The 18,636-nt window shown below is 37.2% G+C and overlaps 2 protein-coding genes across 2 annotated transcripts in view; one reads left to right on the forward strand and one right to left on the reverse strand.

Moving 5' to 3' along the window:
• Window positions 1–601: 601 nt before the first annotated feature.
• Window positions 602–10,177, reverse strand: LOC130055143 (TM2 domain-containing protein 3-like). Its single transcript, XM_056166746.1, has 5 exons — window positions 10,057–10,177; window positions 6,406–6,629; window positions 6,021–6,183; window positions 3,218–3,293; window positions 602–2,038 (listed from the first exon to the last, which is right to left on the reverse strand). The coding sequence occupies exons 1-5, from the start codon at window positions 10,139–10,141 to the stop codon at window positions 1,873–1,875; spliced, it is 714 nt and encodes a 237-aa protein (XP_056022721.1). The 5' UTR covers window positions 10,142–10,177; the 3' UTR covers window positions 602–1,872.
• The window catches only part of LOC130055145 (6-pyruvoyl tetrahydrobiopterin synthase-like), a 13,522-nt gene continuing 5,019 nt past the window's right edge, over window positions 10,134–18,636 (forward strand). The window contains exons 1-4 of the mRNA XM_056166748.1: window positions 10,134–10,297; window positions 14,565–14,644; window positions 14,989–15,011; window positions 15,763–15,819. Coding sequence (XP_056022723.1) covers window positions 10,134–10,297; window positions 14,565–14,644; window positions 14,989–15,011; window positions 15,763–15,819 — 324 coding nt within the window. The remainder of the gene's footprint in view (window positions 10,298–14,564; window positions 14,645–14,988; window positions 15,012–15,762; window positions 15,820–18,636) is intronic.

Below are 18,636 nucleotides of genomic sequence, written 5' to 3' on the forward strand. Positions count from 1 at the left end.
TTGTCAAAAGGAATGCACATGTGAAATTTGAAAACCCTATCATCAACCATTCAAAGGTTATTACAAAGGTTAATCTTTTTTAAAGAAGGTCAAACTACAAAGTACAGGTCACAAGGTCGAAACTCTTGATATAAAAAACAATGTGAAATATGAAAACCCCATCACCATCCATTCAAAAGTTATGACTTAAGGTTAAACTTTTTCGAAAGTAGGTCAAACTCCAAGGTAAAAGTAAGGCAGTCAAACATTTTGCCACCTAAAGATTGATTGAATATTGTTTAACGTCCCTCTCAAGAATATTTCACTCATATGGAGACGTCACAACTGCTGGAGAAGGGCTGCAAAATTTCGGCCTATGCTCGGCGCTTATGGCCTCTGAGCAAGGGGGGATCTTTATCATGCCACACCTGCTGTGACACAGGACCTCGGTTTTTGTGGTCTCGTCTGAAGGACCGCCCCATATAGTCGCCTTCTATGACAAGCAAGGGGTACTGAGGACCTATTCTACCCCGGATCCCCACGGGATGCCACCTAAAGAACAATCGTGTCAAAAGGAATATACATGTTAAAGTTGTTGCAGACAGATGGACAAACGAAAAACCTACATGATTGAATTTATTATGCATCTAACACAGTGGGCAAGGTCCATTTTCAAATATAGCACAATAGTATACATTAAGCAAATTGGATTAAAGAAAACTAAAAATCAACAGCATACAGTGGGGGGAAAATGTCAAAGCCATATATATAGTTTGAATTTACTCGATATTAAATTTACATGTACATACTACAATGTATCTGCGACCCAAGTGCCTATCATTTTTTAAACTTCATTATATATCAAAGCTGTCATACAATTAGTGTCGTTTTTTCTGATAAAGTAAATCTTGTCTTGATGAGAACATATTTTAAACACACCATTCGATTTTCACTATTACTTCTCTTGGAAGGGGACATGACCAAGTTTCATTGAAATCAGTTAAGTGGTTCTAGAATATAAGTCAAAAACACTAGTAGATCAGCTAAGACTCCTGCTCAGGTCAGCTAAAAAAGTGTCATCTGTGGTGAATCAAGGACTTCCTTTCAAGCTGTGACCGATAGGTCTTGCTGTGGGAGCAATGTCACACACAGAACAAGATCCCTATGAGAGGGTTTCCTGCCCATTCTACTACAAGAACTCTTTTATAAGAAAAAGACACCATAGACAAAATATTTTCTTTCATTAAAAAGAAATTTTAATTAACATGAATACTGTTAATAATAAATTCTCACATTCCCATGAAATTCACATTCATCGCCTCATTAATTCAATATCTTGGACACATATCAATAATCTTGCAAACAGCACATTCAAAATTTAAACGGTAAAAAACAGCTAAACATTCACATTCACAATTTTATCACATACAAGATAAACATGCTGTAATATAGCACTCATTACACATATACCATATAAACACTTGCCAATTAAACACTTGTTTCAGATAAACCCAATACACATTGGATACATGTGTACTAATGAGCACTTGTTACACATATTCCAAATAAACACTTGTCATACATATAACACACTTATTGTGAGTTCATCTATATATAGAACAGTTTACATGATGTCAGTTTATCAGGCCTGGATTTCTAAAAAAAATCTAACTTCAGTTTGAGTTTTCTTTCATTTGAGCTGTCAAAATTTGTGTAAAATCTCAGACTAAGTCCAAGTAATCCAATTAAGAATTAGCTGTTTTTAATCCGCTACTGCTTCCTACAACTAAAGAGCAGTAGTGGACTAAAAACAGTTAATTTGAATCAGTTTGAAGTCCAAGTTTCGAATTAAGTTTTTTTTTTTCTTTCGAGAAACTCAGCCCAGAATGATGCTTATATATAGAGAGATCCATCAGCAGGTCCTACATAACCCACAGCTATCAGGATCACATCCACAATAGTCCACACTCCCAGACCCCCAAAACTGAACAGCTTGCCCAGACCCTCCTTCCACTGTCCAAGGTAGAAACGGTCCACTCCGAACCCTCCAAGTGTAACACTGTAAAGAGAAAGTACAGAAAGTGGAACAATATTTTTGCCAAGTTTGGTTGAAATTGGTCCAGTGGTTCTGGAGAAGAAGTCAAAAATGTAAAAAGTTTACAGGCAGATGACAGACAACAGGCAATAGTAAAGCTTACTTGAGCTTTCAACTCAGGTGAGCTAAAAACACTGAGTAATGTATGTGTTAAAATTTCATAAACAATTTACAATGATAAACTGTATTACAGTCTTTATATTTGACCACCTAATTCATTGCAATTTTCTAATCTTGTCAACAGATTGAACCAACCCATTCCTTTTTCACAAATCTAAAATAGATATATTTTTTCCATTCAAATAATGGGGCAAATGAACAAAATCTTAAAGCCTCAAAATGCAAATCACAATACTCATCAGTAAAATGTCAACAAACATGGTGGATCAAACATTTTTAATTGCATTACTTGTGAATGTTTCTGTAAGAAATTGTAAGTGTGCTAAAATGTGCTAAATTTTCTGTAAGAAATTGTAATGTGCTATATTGTGTTAAATGTTCTGTAAGAAATTGTAAATGTGCTAAATTTTGTTTGCACCATAGTGTCTGGAAGAGCAATTGTGCTAAAACATGACTGTGCTAAGGGGCAAGATCAAAAGATCATAGTCAGATAAAAATCTAAATTCAAATAATTAGGGGGAGGAAGGGTAAAAACTCCCATAAATTTCTGTCATCCGACATCGATTACACTTTAGTGGAAAAAGAAAAAACAGACAAGCAACTGTTAAAAAACACATGATAATACTACATTTTTTAAATGAACATTGAATAGTTTATAGTTTTAATGTACACTTTCATTTGTGAATAAACAGTAGAAAAGGTATACAGAGTGTCATTTAAACTCGTATGTTTTTACTTGTTAATCAATTAGTTTCAGCATTCATCATATATAGTTTTAAAAGGGGGGGGGGGGGGGGGGGGGGGTTTCTTAGTGAAACCTATGTGAATTTAGTTTTTTGTCAGACATTGAACTTTTGATCTTGCCCCTGAAATTTCTCATTAATGAAAATAGCAAAAGAAGAAAATGAAGTATCCCAGAGCACAGTTCTGTGATCTATCTTTGACTGTTTGACCACAAATAAAGTCATTTGAATGTTTCCATAGATACCAAGTCAATTTGTCCTGACCCTGTGTACAACATACCTTAGTGCCAGTGCTGTCGACCATTTGTATCCACTTGTCCAATTACACAACAGTCGCTTCTGAAATGTTCTGCTACCTGTTAATACAGAAATAATAGCATTTCAGTACATATATCCAATGAAATGATCAGTTGCATTGTAAAACCCTATAACTTGCCTGTACTATACATGTATACCAGATTCAACTACAGGGACATGGGGTCTGGTTACTGTACAACAACACCCCCCCACCAAACACCCCCTCCAAACACCCCCTCCAAACACCCCCACCAAACACCCCCCACCAAACACCCCCTCCAAACACCCCCTCCAAACGCCCCCCACCAAACGCCCCCTCCAAACACCCCCCACCAAACGCCCCCTCCAAACACCCCCACCAAACACCCCCCACCAAACACCCCCACCAAACACCCCCTCCAAACACCCCCTCCAAACGCCCCCCACCAAACGCCCCCTCCAAACACCCCCCACCAAACGCCCCTCCACCAAACACCCCCTCCAAACACCCCCCACCAAACACCCCCCACCAAACACCCCCTCCAAACACCCCCCACCAAACACCCCCCACCAAACACCCCCTCCAAACACCCCCCACCAAACACCCCCTCCAAACACCCCCACCAAACACCCCCTCCAAACACCCCCCACCAAACACCCCCTCCAAACACCCCCCACCAAACACCCCCCACCAAACACCCCCTCCAAACACCCCCTCCAAACACCCCCCACCAAACACCCCCTCCAAACACCCCCCACCAAACACCCCCTCCAAACACCCCCCACCAAACACCCCCCTCCAAACACCTCCTCCAAACACCCCCACCAAACACCCCCTCCAAACACCCCCCACCAAACACCCCCCACCAAACACCCCCCACCAAACACCCCCCACCAAACACCCCCCTCCAAACACCCCCCACCAAACACCCCCACACCAAAACACCCCCTCCAAACACCCCCTCCAAACACCCCCCACCAAACACCCCCACCAAACACCCCCACCAAACACCCCCTCCAAACACCCCCTCCAAACACCCCCACCAAACACCCCCTCCAAACACCCCCCACCAAACACCCCCTCCAAACACCCCCACCAAACACCCCCACCAAACACCCCCTCCAAACACCCCCCACCTCCAAACACCCCCCACCACCAAACACCCCCCACCAAACACCCCCACCAAACACCCCCTCCAAACACCCCCACCAAACACCCCCTCCAAACACCCCCTCCAAACACCCCCTCCAAACCCCCCCCACCAAACACCCCCCACCAAACACCCCCTCCAAACACCCCCACCAAACACCCCCTCCAAACACCCCCCACCAAACACCCCCCACCAAACACCCCCACCAAACACCCCCTCCAAACACCCCCACCAAACACCCCCTCCAAACACCCCCACCAAACACCCCCACCAAACACCCCCCACCAAACACCCCCCACCTCCAAACACCCCCACCAAATTAAACTTTAAATAATTTTTGTTAAACCTTTTATTACAGTTGAACTTCGATATCTAAAACATCAATATCTCAAATTTCATAGATATCTCAAATTTCATAGATATCTCAAATTTCATAGATATGTCAAAGTGATTTGAAACTCCCAACTACATTTTCATCACTCATTTTGCATCTCAAACTCTTGCATATATAGAGGCTTTTTTTCTTGACCCCAATCAGATTCAAAATAACAAGGTTTGACTATACATGTACATGTATTTTTGTGTTTTTGTTGTTGTTGGTTCCTTTTTATTTACATGTACATTGTATGTACAGATGTACAGGTATTTTCCACACTAGTGGGCCCCTTTCCAGGTACATGTATCTGGCTAGCTGCACGCATTGGCAGATCTCACCTCAGATCTCCATTTTTTCTGGTCATGAAGGATGGCAGTAGAGAGCTTCCATTCTCTTAGATCTTTCTCTGTCAGCTCTCTCCATGATAGCATTGGCCGACCAACTCTACGCCTACCAGGAACTTGTATATTGAGAGCGCACTTGACTGCACTGCTGAATCTGACAATGTGGCCATACCAGTGGAGTCTCCTTTCCCTTAAGATGAGATCAAGGTCATTGATACCAAGCCGCCCCAGCAATTCAGTTGAACCTACAGTGGCCATATCTTCTGGCTTGATGTTGCAGATCTGTCTTATCATGGCCCTGTCATTGCGTTGTAAGCAATGAAGATTTGGCTTGGTCAGTGCCCAGGTCTCACTGGCATGGAGAATAGTGCTCCATACACAAATGTTATATTGGACCACTGGTCTTGTACGACAGGTGACGTGATGTCAGGACTGGTAGCAGCTCCTTGAACTTCTTCCAAGCAGTTTTAACATGCGTAGTGATTGCAAGGTCACAGCCACCAGCTACGGAAGGCCTGCCGTCAAGAGGGCGAGCTGTTCCCCTGCATCTTGAGCATCTAAAGTCATGGTCCACAAACAGGCGCATTTTTGTTCATAAAATTGAATATTATGCCTGGCATGTATCTCAATTCTACCAAAATGATATATAAATATACATGCTATAAATTGAATGATTTTTCATCTGTGCAGTCAATTACCGTAGTCATAGCACATTCATCAATATCCCTTATAAGGTTGAAGAACATGTTGGTTGTAATATTCATGGTATGAAACAACACATACATGTTGTAAATGAAAGAGGAAAAAATGCAGTTTGACAAAACACACCCAAAATTTCATATTACAGATGGGGGAGGCGGTATACACAGTATCCAGACCTTGTGTGTGTGCAGACTCAACAAATACACAATTACCTGTATAAACATGTGTACTTACCTAAACAAAACACATTTTCTTTGACTTGACATTCTGATGTGTAACGACTGCGAGGGGCAGTTCTGACGGCACAGGTGGCATTCATCTTGCTACATGTGTAATAAGATTCATGCAACTGGTAACAATACCTACAATTGAAGGTTTTGGTCTGCTCCTTAGAACCCTGCATAAAACAAAATTCTAAGTTGTAATATTAGGAAGGAGGAATATAGTTCCAAACCGTAGTTGGCTGAAATCTTTAACTTAATGAATAAGGTCATTTTGTGCCATTTGAGGGATTCTTTTTGGATGACTACATCATTTAATATTTCTGATTGTGAGCATAAAAAATGAAATATTTGCTACTCCACAAATTGTTGTAAAATGACAAAATCTTTCCCCTTACTGAACATTGAATTTCCTCGTTCACTGTACAATTCACTGAAGTGTCCTTCCCATACCGACAATGAAAGTTAAACTGACATTTCAGACATTCTGGACCCAATGTGTTACACTGGGCGTTATCGGGACAGCGGTGTGGTATCACTTGAGGAAGTTCTGTGGGCAATGTAACGTTCTTTGGTGAATCTGTGCTCACAGAAATCAATGGTAGATCAGTATTTGTTGCACCTGAAAAGAATTTTCAAAGAATTTTTCTTTATATTATCACTAAATTTAGCAAACACACACTTAGTTGTTACAAGAGGCACACAGGCCTTATCAGTCACCTGAGTATTAGTTAAAAGTATCACTAGTATCAAGGGCTTAAATTTTTTTTATGTTATATTAAAAATTTGCTGTTCAGCACATAAAGCTAAATTTTAATACTCGACAGCAGTATAAGACAAAATGTGTTCTTTAAAAACACAAATGCCCCTGAAAGTGCACATACTGATGATAAGTTTACATATGTTATGTAAACATTATCTTACAATTTTGGACCCATCATAGAGTCAGAACCCCAGGGTTGCAAAATTCACAATTCTGGAATTTTAGCATTTTCCTAAATATGCATTTAGTTTGTATATATAGGCCTACTATCAGCAAAATTAAAGAAGTCTTTCAAACAATATAGATGTTTAATCACTATGACCAGTCTGGCCCCATCCTGGTACTAAAACCTCTTCCCAGGGATCAAGAAATTTTAAATTTTCGTAAAAGACTACCTTCTCCTTTTAAATATCTATTCAGTTTCAATTTATAAGTATCAATAGCATTAAAGAAGATGTTTAAATGTTATACACATGAATACCATATGCCAAGTTTGGCCCCACCCTGGAGTCAGAACCTCTACCCCGGGGATCATGATATTTACAATTTTGGTAGAGACTTTCCTTCTCTACATGACTATATTACATATAGCTTTTCTTACAGATATGCAGTTGTAGAGAAGAAGATTTTTTAAGGTCTCAGAAAACTATTGCTATTGGCCTGTGACTAAACTGGGTGACTAAGGTGATCTAAAGTGCCTTTCCTGTAACAGGTAAGCTTTATTTTACCAGAAATCAAATTAAATGATTTTGCACATTGGTTTAAGTGATTAAGGTCACAGTACAGGTTCAGAAATTGAAACATTCTTACAAATTTGGTGGGCTAATTCATGTGATTTTTCTTTGTAAAAGGCACCGGCAAGCACTTCTTGAAAACAGCAACTTGCATGAACAAGCCTAACATCTAAACAACATATGGAGAAGCTGGCATTTGTACACTGATACCTTTAATAATATGTCATCACAAATTTACAATTTATGCATTCTTTAATCTCTCTTGGGTGCTTTTTGTATTCATAAAAAAGATCAAGTTGTAAACATACTTAACTGGAAATTCTCCAAATGTACTCAGCTAAAGACATGGATGCTGTTTTAACTTGAAGCTCAAAAGATCTTTTCTGATCAAATATTTTTCTATCCAGTTTATCAGTCATCTGTAAACTTTTCATTTTAAGTCGGTGAGGCACAATTTGTTTTAAACTTGCACTCAGAATCATAAAAACGCTTACATGAACGACCAATTTCAACAACTGTTTCTATCCGTATTTTTCTTTTATGATTTCTTAAGAAACACAGAGTCAAATAAATGCTTTAAAGGTCGGACATTGCATCATGATGAAAAATATAAACATGTGCCACGAGTCCTGTTCACTTGTAGGGGTGATTAAATTGAATTCCAAGTATGAGGTTTTTGTTATTTATTTTATTTCAAAATCGGAGTTTATGATTTACCAAGTCTTTTGGTAGCCATTTTTATCAGAATGGAAAGTAGCGTTGTTTTTTATTATTTACAGATCATCGACAAACAACAACAGTATTCCATCACAACATGTCCTGTCTATGTTAATTTGTTGTCATATTGAGGTCAGGTTGTAGTGATGATAAGAGAGTGCACTGCTAATCACGTAGATGATTATCAAAAAGGTTCATGGGACTCGTGCTGCTTATTAACCATGAGTCCACGATTCGCATTTAAAAATCCCTCGTGATAACCCTGATGTGGCATGAAATTTGAGACTTTGGACCTAGACTTGCGATAAACAGGTTGTGGGTTAGAGGTGGAATTGTCAAGAGACCTATATGCACATTTCACCATATGACCTACGTCAGCGACTTGTCCAAACAATGCCTGTTGACCCACTAGGCTAAGTAATCATGGGAAAAATCGTTGATTTAAAAAAACAAAATGAAAAAAGAGCACTGCTTCATTATTTTTATTTTAGCTTGTAGGTGTTCATTTTAGCCTGTTTCGTCTGGGTTAACATGTGCTGTATTTTGAATTTCTTGTATATGTTGCTGTGACTTTTGTTTTGTCATCATGAATGATTAAGAAATCACGTTGTATTTATCAGGTTGGGAACAATTCCTCTATAGCGGGACATTCTCACTAAAATGTGATTATCCCTCTTTAGCGAGAGAGTACACATTACCATAGACAGGTGTTTAGGCGTCTTTATTGAAAATAATGGTAAATCCCGTGCATACGGTGCAATGCTAAATAAGTGTGACACACTCAACATGACGCAAATTAATTCTATAAAATTGACACCATATTCAAGAAATTACATATCAAAGTTGCTGCATAAGAAGGAAGCAGTCTGAAATCCAATATACATCATGAGTGTTTTTGTTTTGATTAATATATTTGCAGAAGTATCAGTCGAGACATTTTAGCACTTTTTCTTCTTTTCACATGAAACACGAAGAGATGTACACCACAGGTGTTTTTCTCAGTTGTACGAGGTATATTTACTCTCGTTAGAGAGGGATAATCACGTTTTGGTGAAAATATCTCACTATAGGGGAAGTGTTCCCAACCTGTACTTCAATGTTAAGCCTCCATCAGGTTGGGAACACTTCCCCTATAGCGAGATATTCTCGCTAAAACACGATTATCCCTCTCTAGCGAGATTAAATATATCCCGTACAACCGAGAAAAATACCCGTGGAGTACATCTCTTTGTGTTTCACGAGAAAAGAAGAAAAAGTGCTAAAATGTCTGATACTTCTGCAAATATATTAATCAAAACAAAAAACACTCACAATGTGTATTGGATTTCAGACTGCTTCCCTCTTACACAGTAACTCTGATATGCAATTTCTTGACTATGTTGTCAATTTCATAGCAACAATTCGCATCATGTTGAGTGTGTGTCGCACTTATTCAGCGTCGCACAGGATTTGCCATTATTTTCAATAAAGACGTCAAAATACCTGTTTATGGTAATGTTTACTCTCTAGCTATAGAGGGATAATCGCGTTTTAGCGAGAACATCTCACTATAGGGGAAGTGTTCCCAACCTGTCCATTGGAAGAATGATTGATATAAAACAAAATAAAACTAATTCTGTCAATGAAGTGACCCATTCAATGCTTGCATTATGATGTTGATCAAGTTATTTAATAAACTATATTGTGTGTAATCCCCACAATATAACACAAGAATGCGAGAAACTTTTGGCATGACAAAAAGTAAATAAACATCGAGGAAATTCGGAAAGTTTAGTTCTTTTCTCTTCACTACCACATTGAAACCATTTTGAACGAACTTAAAGAACGTGACTTACTTTGAGCAACAGCTAGGGAGATCGAGGAGTATGTTATCAAAACAATTATGAGTCTTGTCTGTTGATGTTTTCTGCTGATGTCCATCCCGTCATTTCGTATGAAAGACGTTTTCTCATTGGTTAAAACAGCCAAGGTAGATCACTCTAGGCCAGTTATCGAAACTGGAAAAAAAAAAATGACAGCACCTGTTGTGTACATAACGAGAATAGAAAGTTTCAGTGCATGTCATAGGTTACACAGGTAATATATAAAATTAGGACACATGCATAGGTGGATCCAGCGATGGGTTTACCATAGAAGCACAAGAATTATTCAGGGTGCTGCAGGCACAAACATTTTCAAATGTTCATTGGCAGAATTACCTCTTGCCACGAGAAACTTAATTAAGCTTGTTATAATATACATGAAGGAATTAAGATTAAACCACAGGGAGTTTTTATTTTATCCATTTTGTGGCCCGGAAAACTGAATTGAGATTTAATTATAGTAAAAGAAATCTTGGTTTGTAGAAGTACGTTTCTTTGATATGTGTAATTTCAAAGAAAAACTCTTACAAAATTCCAAATCTCTTCTAGACTCATAATTTTGTGGATAGAAAGAGATATTTGCACGAAACTGCAAGCGAAGATATAATATATACCAATTAACTGCTTGTTAAATGAAGCTGAAAATCGAAGGCACTTTTTTATACATGCAGTTGTCATCTTTATTAAATTGGATTATCATGAACAGGTCCAGTCCAAAGACTATAATGTCTACCTACGTAGCCACTTATAGCTACCTAGGTATTTAAACCTACTCCAGGTAGCTATCTTTACCAGCTTTTTCCTTTACTCGCATTTTGTGGCCATACTCAGGAACGGCGCAATATGGTGTGTACCAAATTTCTTGATTCACTAACACTGACGATTGATGAATACCACAAAAATATTACAACAAAAAATGATTATACTTTTGAATTTGCATCAAGATGCAGAGGAACTGCTCGCCCTCTTGACGACAGGCCGCAGAGTGATATCCTAGTTGGTCTGGACAAGTTGGAGGTTGTAGGCTCCTTCTGCTACCTCGGAGACATGCTTTCCGCAGCTGGTGGCTGTGACCTTGCAGCCAATACGCATGTGAAGACTGCTTGGAAGAAATTTAGGGAGCTGCTACCAGTCCTGACATCACGCCACCTGTCATATAAGACCCGTGGTCGAGTGTATAACACCTGTGTACGGAGCGCTATGCTCCATGCCAGTGAGACCTGGGCACTGACCAAGCCAAATCTTCATCGCCTACTACGCAATGACAGGGCCATGATAAGACAGATCTGTAACATCAAGCCTGAAGATATGGCCACTGTAAGTTCAACTTAATTGCTGGGGCGGCTTGGCATCGACGACCTCGACCTCATCTTAAGGGAAAGGAGACTCCGCTGGTATGGCCATGTTGTCAGATCCAACAGTGCAGTCAAGTGCGCTCTAAATATACAAGTTCCTGGGAGACGTAGAGTTGGTCGGCCAATGTTATCTTGTAGAGAGCTGACGGAGAAAGATCGTAGAAAATGGAAGCTCTCTACTGCCGACCCTCAAGACCGGAAAGAATGGAGATCTGAGGTGAGATCTGCCATGCGTGCAGCCAGCCAGATACCTGGAAAGGGGCCCACTAGTGTGGACACTACCTGTGATACTGCATGGAAATAAAAAGGAACCGACAACAACAACTGCACCCAGTTCCATTTCTAGGAGCTTAGGATCAAAGCTATGTGATAAAAAGTCAAGAATGTCTTACAAATCTGTATTTGAAATTTACCTTCATGCAGGTTTTTGGGGCGATTTTTCATGCATTTTCTCTACATTCTCCATCCTTTTAAAGTATTCAAATTTACACTCCGAATTTTGCCATGCACATGCATTACATGATAAAATGACTGACCTGTTTAAAAGATGTGCCTTAATTATTATTTATTTATATTTTTGAAAACAGGTAGAAGAAGCTACTATAAGTAGGTTTAAATACCTAGGTGGCTATTAATAGCTACGTAGGTAGAAATAGTTTTTGGACTGGACCTGATAAACTGGGACAACTTTGACAGTGATACTTCACATTATGTTTGTCCACTTCAATGTATTAATTTAACTCAAGTTTTCATAACTTATTTTGTATTGTAGGATTGCAGTTAAGTTTATTCACATGCCTGAAACATGTGCTTGTGCAAACTACTTTAAGTTAGGCCAAAAATAAAAATGGATTTGTTTGATGTACTCCGACCGACCCGTCAAATTTGCTCCTACCTGATCATTTTTTTCAGCAATTTAAAATTTCATTTTTTTAATTAATTTTTTTTTGGTTCCCTTGAAAAATAGAATATTCTCCTTATCTCAAAAGAAAATATAAAAAAAAAATTCATGACATTCCCAAAAAAACAACCTACCTACCGAACCACCTTGAAAAATGTGGGTCGGAGTACATCAAACAAAAATATTTTTAATGATGGCCTTACTCTCTCTTTGTCCTGTAACACCAGCTCTTTGTTGTTGTTAGCTGTTTGTATCTAATCACAGGGGCTAAGCTTGTTTTGGGCCCGAACTCTGTGTTACCATTAAATATAGATTATGGTATTACAGATTTTGGGCCCAAAACAGGCTTAGTCCCTATGTATCTAATATATGTGTCGAATTTCTTAATAAGTATTATCTTTTTCTATTTTTTCTCTATTTGTTGAGTGCCTGATCAATTAACAACATAAGTGGACCAAATGTGTCCTTGAGCACTTTTTTCTTTTTGGGGGGGGGGGGGGGGGGGGGGGGGGGGGCTTTTTGTTGTAATACTGCTTTTTTGTGCTGTCGATTTTATACATTGTTATCAAATTTGTCTGACTGCAAATGTTACGAGTACTATATGTCCCACTTTATATTCATCATATATTACACAGTCTAATCATTCCTGTCATAAATGTTATAAACAGGTACCAAATAAAAAGTTGTGCTCCGCTCAATCTTCTGAGAGTTGCTACATTGTTCCTTTTAACAGGCGTAAAACTTTCAGTGATAGAAGTTTCGGAACCATTGGTCTGAGACTGTGGAACAGTTTACTGGCTGAAATAAGACAGTCCAAATCTTTTCATTTTCATACTTTCAAAGCCAAATTGAAAACACATTTGTTTAGACAGTTTTAATGTACATGTTTTTAGTTTAGTGTATGTAGATTGTGTTTGCATGTATATGATGTATTGTTTATTCTTTTAAAGCTTTTTATATTATACATGTACAACACCATTGAATACAAGTTTGTGTAAAATTAGGCGTTAAATCAAATAAAAACAGTTTCAGTGTGATGCTATTGTTTATGTACATATATTGCTGTTTCCATTTAGATTAAGTGTGACCGTGTATAGTGTACTGTTATAATGTCACTAGTCATTTATGCTGTGTTGCATGCACATTTGCACAATACTGGGCCCAAGTGTGGGAATAAATTTTATTCTGTATATATGTGTGTGGTGTTCTAATTTGATTTTAACTGAGTTTGTTGACCATTGCTGTTGGATTAACATATTACATGGCTAAGTTCTAAAATCCACATGATTGTGGGATGTGCCCCCCCCCCCACCCACCCCCACCACCACCACCACATCCATGCACACTGATGAATCTTTCTGTTTTACTTTATGTACGGCCCATGGCATTAAAAAAATTTCTTTCATATTGGGATGTCAGCAGCTGTAGGTGAAATTTAAATGCCACAAATGTTAACCTTCATGATGCTCCAGGTGCCATTGGCCCATTACCTTACCATAACATACATGTAGGAGTTGGCTTTCTTAAATTTTCATCCATTACCTATTTTAGATATATGTTAGATTCATACCAAAGACATTTGTATTAACAAACACTGCAAATACCTGCGACCTATTACATGCACTTAATTGTGTTTCAACTTTTTTTCTTTGGTCAGTTGGAACTCCACCAATGGAAGAATTCCTGGATATCACCCCAACACAGATCTATTCAATACTGTAATCTTAATTACATTCTGTTCAGCATATACAGATAAGCTACTGCTGCACCCCCAGAACTCCTTTGACAGCATTTTCTGAAAGCATGGGCATATAGTAAATGAAAATAAGAAAAATCCTATCCCCTAGAATATAGCATGGTATACTCTATTTATAAACAATATTACTACATGTATATGTACTAACACCATAGTATTTTAGAAGATCACATGAATATTAGATGATCCAATTCCTCCCCCAGATTTTTTTGTTGAACGAGATTCAGAAACTTGAATCTCATCACTAGTAATCCACAGATGGTCTTGCTAAGAGACATCAACACTAGTCAAAAGGTTACCGACAATGCAACACTGGTCAAAAGGTTACCGACAATGCAACAGTGGTCAAAGGGTTACCGACAATGCAACACTGGTCAAAGGGTTACCGACAATGCTTCAATCTGTACTACATGAGGATGCTTGTATATTCTTGAGGAAATTTTTTTATAGTAGTGCTCTTTACCGACAGCTTACAACTTGGTGAGGAAGAAAACAAAAATGTATTTGGGAAATGTAACAACCCGAATGGACATGGGCATAATTACAAAGGTATTTGGATTTTTCTTAATCAGTTAGAATTCAAAACAAATTATTCTGTCCCAAGTAGATATTTACCTTATCTTTACATTCAATTTCACTTGCATACTATATATATGTTTGATGTGCTTGTATATAGGTTTAACAGATTATATTGCTGCTTTAAAATCTTGCTAATCTCTGAGAAAAAAAATATAGATGAAGTTGATATAAGAGATCAGTAACTTTCCAAGGCACATAATTAACATTCTTTATAATTAACATTCTTTATAATTAACATTCTTTCCATACAGGAGGGTATAAATATTGACAAAATTAAGATTCAAAATTTTGTTTCATTATAACTTTTATTTCAGTGGAGGTGACTGTGAAGGGACCTGTAAGTATATTCTATTCAATAATATATTTTTTGAACCAACTTTTTGTTCTGATCTTCCATCTTCAAAGTTATTTTGAACTTCCTTCATGATATACAGTGAAACGCCAGGTTATAACAAACAGACTTGTAAAGAATTCATGCTTATATGTGAAGTGATATTTATTCTTTCATGAGAAGAAAATGTTAGAAAATTATATTGTTCAGATGTAACAAAAGTTTGATTAATAATGAACTGTTTTTCGGTAATGGCTTGATGGTTCACTATAATTATGTTTTACTGTACCAGGTACATGTGTACTTGTTCACAATCAGACAGTGGGGAGTACATGTATATAGCCTAGTATACTGTCAGTTTAACTGTGTGTGTAATAGTACATATAATTTTTATATTAGTTATGGTAATTTTTGCATTCTGTGACCTTTGCCTGTCTTTCCTTTTCTAGAAGTAGTTGTATTATCATGTCTCACTGTAAGTCAGTTGTCAATAAATATTTAACAGAACTTGTAATTATTGTAAGTTTTAGAATCAAATGAGGGTTTACATTGAGGTGAGGGCTGTTCTTCGTTTTTCTCCTTCCTGAAGCTTTGAGCCCTGGTGAGGGGATAGAATGCGGATAAAAATGATTATAGATTATGTTATGTCATTGCCAGCTACATTGTTATAACTCTGGGATTTAAAATGGCGATACAATATGTTAATCAATGCATGTATATCAAATGCTAAAACTTTTCAATCATGAATATTCATTAGGTTGACCCTGTAACAGGAATGGTTATGAATATAACTGACCTCAAGAAGATCATGCAGGTAAATATGTCTGAATCAACAGTGTGTTGAGGATATGAGCTAACAGTAGACTTTTTATTCTAACCTTAACTCAGACAGACTAGTAATATGTTAGAATTAATTCAGCTTATTATAGAGAGTTAAAGTCATGTAGGTCAAGCTTAATAATTAATTTTAGAAATTTTGAATTCTGCCAAATATCATAGTGTAGACATTCTGAGTGAAAAGAAGATCGATAATTAATTAGGGATGGAAGCAGGCTTTAACATGTATATTCATTTTCAGTCGGTTCAACTGTATAAAACGAAGTATATTTTACTATAATTCCAATATTATTTATTACAAGTGTTTTGATTGGACAAAAATAAAGCTGAACAAGAGTTTACACATCAATAAATCCGAAAACGCGATGTATTCATACACGCCTGAAAACAAATAACATAGTGCGGGGAAACTTTTCAAATTTTTGCAATTGTTAATGAAGTGAATGAATTGGAATTATAAGAATCAAACATTCTTTTTGAAGAATTTATCGATGTTTAAACTCCGGCCATTTTACTCACAAACTTAACATTAAAGTGCTTTGCACTTTTATTCGGTTTGTGAGTAAAATGTCTGGAGTTTACACATCGATAAATTCTTCAAAAAGAATGTTTAATCCTATATGATCGGTGAAAAGAAATAAGATTAATTGTAGACAAATCCACATTCTTTCTATGAATTTTATGATAATTACTTACAAAAACATTCGTTAGAACATGTTTTGAAAAAACAGCAGAAAAATATAAATTCAGTGACAAATCCTAACATGTACGTATGTCCAATTGCTGTAGGTTCAATGTATGCATGCATAGAATGGCCGGTCCTCATTCATTTTCAGTTGAGACAGATTAATGCCTACCGGTACTTGCACCAAATTTTAAGCATTCGTTTACTTTTGATATTATATTTCAACATTTTTGTCCATTTGATGCAGTCATCTTTTATTTATTTTTCCCCAAACCATTAATTGTTGGACTTGAAAAACATGTATGTCCTTATAAAGGAGTCATTCTGTTTAAAAGAGGTCAAGACTGATCTCAGCAAACTAATAAATCGTCAGGAAAAATTAATAAGAATTTGATAAAGAATTATCCATATTTTATTAACTTTGAATAAAATTTTGAGATACATGCTTATATTGATGACAACTGATGGAAATGAGATAATGTTGGCATTGTGGGGAAAAGGATATATTTTATTTTTAATCAAATTCTAAGAGGAATAGACAAATTCACAGCTTATATAACTTCCCTTCACAGGATTATTAAAGGTAAGTGGAGAAAAACTAACTTTTCCCTTTTTGCTCATCTGAGCTGAGAGCTCAACTGATTGTAATTTGTCCATCATCTGTCTGTCATCTGTAAACTTTCCACATTTTTCACTTTTTCTCAAGAATCATTGGACCAGTTTCAATGAAATTTACCAGGGGATTAAAGTTGGGGTCATGTCCCCTTCAAAGGGGAAATAATAAAGGGTTATATTTCAGAAATTTTCTCAAGAACCACTAAGACAGAAAAGTCAGAATTTGCATGAAAGAATTTTTTTTTACACATGATGTATACGTACGTTTGAAAAGATAAAATAAAAATCTTTTTCTCAAGATCCACAAGCTAGATACAATATGTCAAATTAATATCCAGGAACAAGTCCTTCAATCTAATTAAATCCTTATGCCATGAAATCAGTCTTCTCCGACATGCACTGGGAAACTTTGGGGGGGGGGGTGTACAATGAGTGTGTCAGAATAAACGGTGTAAAAACAATGAAAATAAGGGTTGGAATGTCCAGTGAATCGGATTGCACAGGTGTCTGATTAGGCAGTTTTCACTGTTCATACAAAATTTGTCAAGAACCACAAGGGTACAGTTTGTTAAATTGAAATATAAGCATCCTCCTGTAGTGTGCATTTATTTATTCACACGATGGAATCTGGATTTTGAATGGGACAAAAATACGGGTTTAAGGATTACATGGGGAATACATGTATAACATGATCATCATCTTGATTTGTGAATTTGATACGAAAGAGACCTTGTGACTGTGTTGTGTGCACATTTAAGTTTCCTCAACATGAGATCTTGGCCAATGGCTGGTCAATGATAGGGATTTTGAAGTTTTACATTGGAATATATATATACAGTACTCCCTCTATATATTGCCTCCCCTTTATAATGCCACCCCTGCTTATTGCCTGAAAATCCTAAATAACAGATTTCCTTCCATGTTAACATCCCTGTTGTAATGCCAATTTTACCCCACATAATGCCATATGCCACTGATTTTCACAAACAAATGTACTTTGATAGCAGTGTGGTGAAGTGTGATAGTCTGAACAAGGTATGCAAGTGGTCAGGTTAATTATACTAATAATGGCTGAATTAAACTCAAAATAATATAAATGCATGTTTATACAGAATGGAGTCCAAATGACTTTATGGTATTAAATTTCTTTTGACTGCTCAGTGAATTGTCCATATGGTGAATTTGTTATATTGCCACCCCCGCTTTATTGCCCAAGTTTGTTTTGGCAAATATCAAGTGTGTGTGTGTATACATTACAGTCCACTTCACTTGTATTGAAGTCTGTTATATTGAACTATCTGTAATATTGAAGCTTAAATAGATGCCCCGGTAGTAATATTTGTGTAGTTCAGCATTGGTTATATTGAACTTTGGATATAATGAACAATTCAGGTCAGTCCCCTGAATTTCATTCTATCCGGAGTAGACTATGTATGTATATATGTGTATATACAGTGAAACTTCTCTAAACCGACCGGCTCTCGGACCGATAAA

This window comes from Ostrea edulis, chromosome 5 (genome assembly GCF_947568905.1).
Source record: "Ostrea edulis chromosome 5, xbOstEdul1.1, whole genome shotgun sequence".
Classification (NCBI taxonomy): Eukaryota; Metazoa; Mollusca; class Bivalvia; order Ostreida; family Ostreidae; genus Ostrea; species Ostrea edulis.